Source organism: Teleopsis dalmanni, chromosome 2 (genome assembly GCF_002237135.1).
Source record: "Teleopsis dalmanni isolate 2A chromosome 2, ASM223713v2, whole genome shotgun sequence".
In the NCBI taxonomy this organism is placed as follows: domain Eukaryota; kingdom Metazoa; phylum Arthropoda; class Insecta; order Diptera; family Diopsidae; genus Teleopsis; species Teleopsis dalmanni.
This window is the reverse complement of record NC_051847.1, coordinates 132,393,124-132,402,374: the sequence shown is the minus strand read 5'-3', so window position 1 is coordinate 132,402,374 and position 9,251 is coordinate 132,393,124. Positions and strand designations below refer to the sequence as shown.

The window sequence follows — 9,251 nt, the reverse complement described above, 5'->3', positions numbered from 1 at the left end:
TACTTATTCATTTACTCAACTGACTACATTCAACTTTATGTGTAGGACTGCGCATTCATACGTGGATGCTTTTAAATTTCTACGTTCTTTCTATACGTCTATTGAAGCTACCTAGTGCCTGTTCTATTTACATTTATGTGTTGAGAGTGTGGCTCGCTGTTTATGCAAAGTATGATTTACATGCGAAATGTATTATCCAACAATGTTAGGAGATAAATGAACAATTATATATTTCCCGGGTTTATGTCGTTAAGTAATTAATGATCATTTGCTCTTTCCTTTTAACAACTTCAGCAATTTTGTTGAAAGAATTTATGTAAATATCTGGTTTTGTTACTTCTTGAACCAATTATTGATGTATTCTGCACAATAAATTATATGGACAAAATAAGAGCCATTAACGGTACTTTATACGAACACTAATAGAATTTTATTGTAAAGATTTTTCTTTTTGTCTTTATAAATATTATTATTTTTTTTAGTATCTTTTGTATTTCTTAATTTAATGATTGTCACAAAAGGCCACCAGCGCTCGAAACAATAAAGCCGCAATCATCCAACCGTCCGGCTTAAATATATACATATTTATATACATATTTATCTGCGCCCATATATGCAACTATACATATTTATACATATTTCTTAGAGTCAATAATGACTAAATATACACATATGCGCAAACATATATATGTGAGAATTAATTTAGACAAAGCAAATAGTAGTAACAATATAATAAAAACAACCACAAGACCGAACACGAATTAATTATGAAGTTATAACGTTTGTTTGTTGGGCTTTGAACCGTAGTGAAAGTCTCTGCATTTTATATTTACAATATATCGTATGTATCTTTAACTCTATTCTAGAAGACACAAAACTCCACTTGACGCTCACAACTTTGAAACGCGCATGCGCAACTCCACGGACAATTTAAGAAACGTTGCTGCCGTGAGCACACACTCGGCAAGACTGTTTCAGCCAACTCGGCTCTTAACCTGACTTAGTTAATCAAGCTAGGTTTGCGGTTTGGTAGTGCAACTTCTTATGACAGTGAGAAAATCATGGTTTCTTTCGGTTTTTTTTTTATCGCACTATATGTTATATACCGTAATAGCACTTGAAAAGATGTAAATACTTTTTTATTTAAAAAGTAAACTCAAAATATTGATAGATAGATTAACAGATCTAACAGACTCATTGATTAAATATTCAAACGATTACCCATCTACAAATGTAATCAGAAATTATTTTAATCAGTGCTAGCATGACTTATAGATCATGACAAACATACCAGATACCACGATAAATCTATGTATTCTACTGGAGAACATAGATTTTCTTCAACTAGGAGATTTGTCAAACTGATTACATTCATAATTACAGATCATTGACCTCAATCTACTATTAAAGATTTATGTAAAAACGTCAAGATCACGTAACCAAAGAAATATAAAATAGTTTTACTTCTCCAATAAAAGAGGTGATAATTAAATAGATTTAAGTAGTCCTTTTATTAGAGAACCTCAAACGTCAGTTTCTCAATTAACTTGTTTGGGTAAAATCGATTATAAATAAAATTCATAAAATTTGTTATTGACACTAAATACTTTATTAGAAATTCTTAAGTAGGTGACAATTCCAGCCCTATGTGGGTCTCAATATTTTTTATGTTCTGAATTGAAATACTTTTAACTATTAAGTTCCGTATATATTCTCAAAAAAAAGAGGGACATATTTGTCTTATTTTCAAAAGAATACTAACCCATCACAGACCAGACAAATGTCAAACAATAGAGTAACTTTTTTTAATGCAATGATCTATCAATTGTCACTTGTGAATTTTTTGTAACCCGTTTTGTTATCAGTTTTGTAATCCGTTTTCACAATTTTAACATATTCTGCGGTTTTTGAACTTCATATTTTAAAATAACTAACTTTAAATTTGACATATCATGCATTGCTAAGGTGTCAATGAAGGATACATTCGATATCATATAAACTACCTATGTATGTATATATTCTTGATTGAGTCAATTAATCTCCTTTCTATTCTTTATTAACAAAATGCAAATTATATTTTCTTTTGGTAATTAAACCAAAAAAAAAATTAAATAAAACAATTTTTTGAATTTTTAATACTTTATTACTGAACGTCTGTTCAGCTTTAGATTTACTTATAAACTAAAACTTTAAAATTGAAATTATTAAAATCATTCCTCAAGAAGAAACAAAGAAATGCGAAATTGCTTTTTTAGCATTTTGTAAAAAGCATTCTTGAGACAAAGTATTGTCCAAGGGATGCTTGTTTATTTTTGCCGATACAAATTATCTGGCAAAACGCGGATATTAGAGTTTATGTTATTTTTTAGACGAGGCATATTATATTTCAAAGCCGCACACCGTCTATGTATGACTATGAATTTATAGGGGTTAATAATTAGAATTAATTTTGACTATGAAATTATGACTTAACTTGCATTTTAATAAAATATATACTTTTTCGATATATTTATATAATACATTTTTAATTTATATTATATATAAATAAATTATTAAATAGTCTTTTGTTTAAGTTTAAAAAACATTGTAAAAAACGCATTATCAAAATCTTGTAATTATTTTCTTTTCTAAGCAAAGTCCTTTTCTTTTGTAAGTAAAGAACAACCGCCTAACTCATAACTAGCTCAAATTGCATGGTTGCCAAGGTTAAAAATTCGTCTATTGTGAACGACTTTTGGAAGTATATATGAAATTCCCAGTTAACTGTAACAAATACATTACTTTTTCTATTTTCTATATTTACTGTTAACAGGCATGAAGATTCATATTTTATTCACAACCATGTAAAAAAAATATTCTGTTATTCTATTATAATCTACATTACCTGTATTATATCTATTATAAATATTATTCATTATCGAAATATTAACTCTAGATTTCTTAACGTGTTTTGCATATATAGCCTATTAAAACCTCCATTTTGTCTAGAGTTGCCATCGTAGTAGTGCTTATATTATTTGTTCTTTTGCGACATGCTTACCAAAGAGAACACCTATTTTTGTTAAAAAATATTTCATTTATTTAAGTAAAAATTTCTATTGTTAACTGCATTTTTCTTACTATTGTAAATAATCAAACTACGTAACCAAAGAAAATCTACTCTGTACGTAACGTAAACGTACATAAATGTGAGAATCTGACATTTATTCCAATTTTTTTGTTTGATGCTGAAACATAAATATAACTTAAAATGTCGGAGTCTGATGTTGTAAAAATGAAAGTAAGTTATCAATTAAATTATAAATTAATTATGTAGATATGTTATTATGTATATGTGTATTTGCAGGTGGCCGATCTTAAGCGTGAGCTTAAATTACGCGGTTTGCCAATTACTGGGAATAAAAATGAATTACAAGATCGGTTGTCTAATGCGTTATTAGATGGTGAGATATCCCTCGAAGATGCGAGTGGGGAGCTTGATGAAGCTATACTTACAGATGAAGATGAAGGAATCCTAGGGCCTGATGAAAATGAATTACTCAAAAGCCCTACGTCACTGGAGCCGACAGTTGATGCAAACGATGAAGTAGCAGAAGCTGACACAAAACCAACTAAAGTTGTTTTGAAAAGGCCTCACGCAATTAACTCCAACAATGTAACATCATCCAGCGAAGACAATATAACAAATATAAATGAAAATGCTGATACATCGTCACCAGTTAAAATGATGAAAAAAGGTTTACATACTCCTATCACAATGTCGGACACTGTAACAACCACTGAAGACAAGAAAGTTGAGTGTGAAAAACCTAATGCAATATCTAAACTAAATGAGATGACAGCAGCAGAACGTCTCGCAAATCGAGCTAAAAAATTTGGCATTGCTAGCGGGGCGAGCCAACCTCAAAGTGATGAAAAAGAGCAGAAGCAATTAGATATACTAAAAAAACGTGCAGAACGTTTTGGCTGTGTAACGTCATCAAAAATGGTAGAAATTAGCGATAAAGAAAAATTACTTAAGCGTCAAGAACGATTTGGTACATCAAATAAAAATACAATAAAAAGTATTGGCCCAGTGCCGGTATTGAATTCTACAAATGGTTCCGATGAATACGCTGAAAAAGCACGTTTACGTTTAGAGCGATTTAAAAATACAACGGAGGCAGTTGCGGTTAAGAAAGATGAGCCAGTTACAACTTCTGGTGAAGTTAAAGAGGAATAGAGTTCAACAAATTACATATACATGAACATTTTCACATGGAAACTAATTTGCTTTTTGGTTACGGGTGTTTCTTTATCACTTTAGTATTTTTTATATTTATTCATATAAATATCTGCTTCTAATTCCATAAATATTCCATCATTTCATTTATTAGAGCCAATCACATTTAGTAACCTAAGCATTTGTTTCTATAAAAGTAAATTTATTAATTAATGATGTAAAAATTTCATTACTAACGAATAAAAAATTAATAACAAATGAAAACAATCAGCCTATGCGAATTTGTTTATTTTTGAATTTATATACGAATAATAAGCTAGTTGAATTTTCCAAAAATAACTTCATTAAAAGAAACTTATAAAAAAAAGCTCCCAACGCGAAGAATAATTTATCTATTTTTCAATAGGTAAATGAGTACGTATATCCAAAATATTTAAAAAAAAAAAAACTAAACTACAAACCAGTAGTTTGTTTCTAAACCTTTTGGGTAATTAGTAATCTATAATCACGATTTATAAAATTTATAGTATAATTATGAAGGCAGAGTAATAAAAGTGAATAAAAAAGTATCCAACAATTTAGAATACGGATTGCATATTTTTTATTTTAATAGTGAATTTACAAAAAATCACTCAGCTAAAAATTATTATTTTGTAAGAGATTTATAGATATATTTTTAAAATGCAAAATATCTACACATAATTAATTAAACTTATTTAAATAAAATAAAGGAGCTGTTAAAACTGAACAAGGAAATAAGTTTAAAAAATGTATATTCCTTTTTACTCGGCTTTAATTTCTTTAATAGGTTAATATATTCTTTAAATATTAAATTGAATTCAATTCGTTTTTTTTAGGTTTTGGTTCAGTACAGATTATTTTTTATGCTTTTATATAACAAATAAGTTTCTTTGTATTACAATAATTTTATACATTTTTTAAAATGAAAAGTTTTTTAACCATCAGATATTTTAATACCTGCTTAATACTTATTAAAAAGATAGTTCTCGTTACTTTCATCTAAATTATTTTCAAGTGCTCATCCCAACTCTGCACCAAAATCTAAACTGTGGAGATTGGAACATCTCCAAGGGCCCTGCTCTTTCTCTTACAGTAATATCTTGATAAAGAGGTTTTTAGAACAGTAGTGCACCACAACAACAAAAATTCATTTCCTATTATATTTGTCTTTTTGGCGAACCACACTGCTATTTCAAGTATTGCCAAATCATCAACAGTGGTATTGGAAATAATTCTTGTATTTAATTATTCATAAATAATTATTTGAGACTGCAAGTACCAGCAATCGAACTCAGTAACAGTATCTTTTGACTATACATTTAAGGGAACTATTAATTATTGAATTGGTCTTGTCTTATCTTATCTTATTACTTCATTTCCCTTCTACGGCAATATACTTACCTATTTTATTAACTTTCTCTCTAATAATTTATTCTGCATGATTTCTTTATTTTTTGTTATAAGTTTGCAATTAACATAAATAAAATATTAGTTATTCTATACATATTTTATGCGGCGAAATATTGCCAAGAGTGATCTTGGTTCTCTTGTTACATATTGCATTCAACTGCTGCTATTTTATTTTGTTTTTGTCAATGGTTCAATATTATAAAAATGTTTTTCTTAAAAATTAATATTCTTATATTGAGAAGGAATTAAATACGAATATTTTATTTAAAATCGTTTAATAGTAATAAGCGACTTGTATAGTACGTCCATCAATGCGAGAACCATTCATAATATCTATAAAATAGAATAAAGGAAAACATATTAATACATCCAACTATTTCTTAATTTTATAAAATAAATAATTACTTATGGCCGATTCAGCATCGCGCTCATGGAAGAAGCGTACCACGCCCAAATCGTTGCCACGAATTTCGGCAAATTTAACCTCTCCAATATCACGGAATTTATCGCGTAATGTCTGCCATGTGCAACTTAATGGTATCTAAAAAATATTAATAGAAAGTTATTTCATAAATTAATTTATTATTTAAGTTATATATCTGAAACTCTATTACATACATTTTTAACGAGAATTGTATCAGATTTCCGGGGATTATTTGGATTGATATTGCTAGCGTTGCCACCACCGCCAAACATATCAATATCGCCAGTATCCATACTGCCGCCACCACCTACATTACTTCTGTTACCGCCTCCTCCACCACTGTTATATGCATTAACATTTCCACCTCCACCGGTATTACCGGCTCCTGAATTAAAACCCGACGGTGTACCGTAACCGGAGCTATAGTTATTACCACCTCCAGTGCTGTAGTTATTCGACATGACAGCATTTGCAGAAGACATCGAATCGTCGTTACCAGGAACAGATTGACCCAAATTTAAGCCAAGATTGCTTAACGACGATGAGAGTAATGGATTTGATAGTGCACCTACAACATTTGTAAGTGCGGCCAAATTAAGACCACCGCCACTATTACCCAAGATATTGCCTTGTTTGTTTCCACCTTGTACTGGAGCAACTGGTGATGGTTGCACGCCTGAATTATTATACATGCCGCTGTTGTTGCCGCCTCCAACATTACCACCGCCGCCGCCACCGCCCATATTAGCAAGCATATTAGACTGTACTTGGGTTTGAAGATTCTGCTGTGGTGTTGGATTGTTTTGTTGTTGATTTATAATACTGGGCAAGTTACGTGCTACATCCCGTAAAGGTTCACCGTTAGGACCAAGTCCAATACCTACGCCACCTAAGCCCTCTGGCAATTTAATACCTTCGCCCTTGTCAGGTATGCGATCCAAACGTACTGTCATGCGACGTTCATACAACATTTGACGATCAAGCATAGATATAGCCTGTACAGCTTCTACAGGGTGATCATATTCAATTACAGCAAATCCACGGCTGTTGCCTTCTTTGTCTACGGACAAATCAACACTCTGTACCTTACCAGCCAATTTAAATACTTGTTTAAGTTTCTTGCCATCCACTTTATAATCCAGCTGTAAATATTGTATTCAAAAATAAGTTAGTTCCACTACATTTATTGTGCAATTTAGAAGATTTCAAGTCTTTTTTCTCGTTGGTAAGGTTGGAATTTTAAACGAAGGCAAAGTGAATAATTGAAAATATATCGTGGAATTTTTTGGAGACTTTGTGGAAACGAATTATATCAGCCACCGATATCTAAATATATATATATATTATATATATAGATATATATATATAGTGTACACAAATTTAAAAGTCAAATGAGCCCCAAACCAACGACAGAAATAAACGTGTTTCTAAAGCAGTAAAAGAACTTTATATAAGTCAAAAGTTAACGTAATATTGTTGAAAGAAATTCTAATCAAAATTACATTTGGTATAATATTTATAAGAAATTAACGATATGACTTTGAATTTAAAGACGAATTATATACACAATTATTTTTGAGTTCCAACCCTTTACGAGTTGAGCAAATCAATTACAAATTACAAATAGAATATTCCAAATATTTGTTAAACAAATAAAAACAGCTACATTTTTTCAATTGAAGCCCATTTCAAACAAGTGCACAATAACAATATTGTTTATAACAGCGAAGGTAGCAAATAATGTCAATACACCCAAGTAGTTGTTATGAGTTGGATGGATAATCGTTTCCAGAGGAAAATAAATAACTTATTTTTTGTTTTACCTTAAAGATTTTTGGTATTGTAAATTCTTCGTCTAGAACACAGCAAATACAAATTATTTAACAAAAAAATTATACTCACATTAGCAACAAAAACTTTATTATGCAAAGGTCCATTTATGCCAAGACTCTCCAAAAACGACGCAGAAAGACCATACAAATTGTAACTCGATGAATTATTAAAATCATTAGACATCATGTTAAAATTATTACGACCAGATCTAAAAGAAGAATTATCCAAACATAAGCAAACCGAAGTTCCAAAGCAAACTTGTATTTTTTTAATTGAATTATATGTAAACTTTCTATTATGATTCATGTTAGTTCTCCAGAAGGATAATTAACACCAAATGGATGTATCTTGAAGTTCCTTAGATATATGATGGAGTTGAAGGATACGAGCGACTTTTACAATTGCACATGCTATTGAGAAGACGACAGTTTCCCCCGCAAGATAAACATAAAAAATCTGCTTCACGATGGTTTTGTTAAATGATATTTCAGCTACGTTGAAAATGTTTCATGTATATTATATAGCTCAAAATATATGTTATAAAAAATTTAAATATGCGGAGTACATTTTTATATACTCGACTTTGCGATAAACGCTTATTTTTAATGAATTTCATGTGGGAACACAAAACAGTAAACAGCTAAAAAATTTCATATGTAATTAGACTCTAAAAATGGCACAATAAATTTCAGGTCGCGATGCAACTAGACCTATGATAATAATACAACCTGATATTTGGGAAAACCCTGGATTTATGGAAACTCTGTATACATTTCTGTAAGATTTTAGGTATGGCAAAATGAAGAAATACATTCTACCCAAACAGCAATGTTAATTGCAGCATATCATTTCTATAAAACAAATGCAATTCTCTAAAATTAATAACATTTTCATTGGTACTTATGCATTAACGTGGTAATGAAGACAATAACCAGTCTATGAAATGCGAATATTAGATCTAAGTTCAAAGATTAAACAAAAAAATAAACAACAAAACTTTTTGACACAGTTACACTGCCTCTTCGAGTAAAAAAATATAAGGACAATTAAGTATTATGGTAAAGTTATACTTTCTAGATTGAAAACAAGATACTTCTGCAACTTCTGTGCAGTGTATGATAATTTTCTATGCATTCTCAAAAATATTACCACGCAACTTTTTACAAATAGTTCTCAATGAACCCAAATGGTTCTATCGATTCAAGTGGATCCCAATTTAGATTGATTGCCGACCTAATCTAACTATATTAAATATCTTATATCAGCTAAATTGTTTAATAAATATTAAAAGCTAACTACATTTTCTTTGTTGAGTTTTGGTAATATTATTTCAGCTGAACA

General features: G+C 30.0%; 1 protein-coding gene and 1 pseudogene across 2 annotated transcripts; one reads left to right on the top strand and one right to left on the bottom strand.

The window, feature by feature from the left end:
• The first annotated feature begins 3,086 nt into the window (after positions 1 to 3,086).
• On the top strand, positions 3,087 to 4,420 carry LOC119684404 (SAP domain-containing ribonucleoprotein-like). The gene is made up of 2 exons (XM_038098445.1): positions 3,087 to 3,280; positions 3,347 to 4,420. Exons 1-2 carry the CDS (start codon positions 3,251 to 3,253, stop codon positions 4,220 to 4,222), a joined length of 906 nt encoding a protein of 301 aa, XP_037954373.1. The 5' UTR covers positions 3,087 to 3,250; the 3' UTR covers positions 4,223 to 4,420.
• Positions 4,421 to 5,757: 1,337 nt separating this feature from the next.
• LOC119680318 lies at positions 5,758 to 8,101 on the bottom strand (annotated as a pseudogene). The gene is made up of 4 exons (XR_005252457.1): positions 7,980 to 8,101; positions 6,272 to 7,219; positions 6,059 to 6,194; positions 5,758 to 5,986 (listed from the first exon to the last, which is right to left on the bottom strand). The product of XR_005252457.1 is annotated as a heterogeneous nuclear ribonucleoprotein M-like (transcript).
• Between the last annotated feature and the right edge of the window lie 1,150 nt (positions 8,102 to 9,251).

What these genes read in the sequence shown, in the direction of transcription:
- LOC119684404 (XM_038098445.1), top strand. Translation starts at nt 3,251, where the DNA reads ATGTCGGAGTCTGATGTTGTAAAAATGAAA. An exon ending in CTGATGTTGTAAAAATGAAA is followed by an intron (nt 3,281 to 3,346) that starts GTAAGTTATCAA and finishes GTGTATTTGCAG; the next exon opens with GTGGCCGATCTTAAGCGTGA.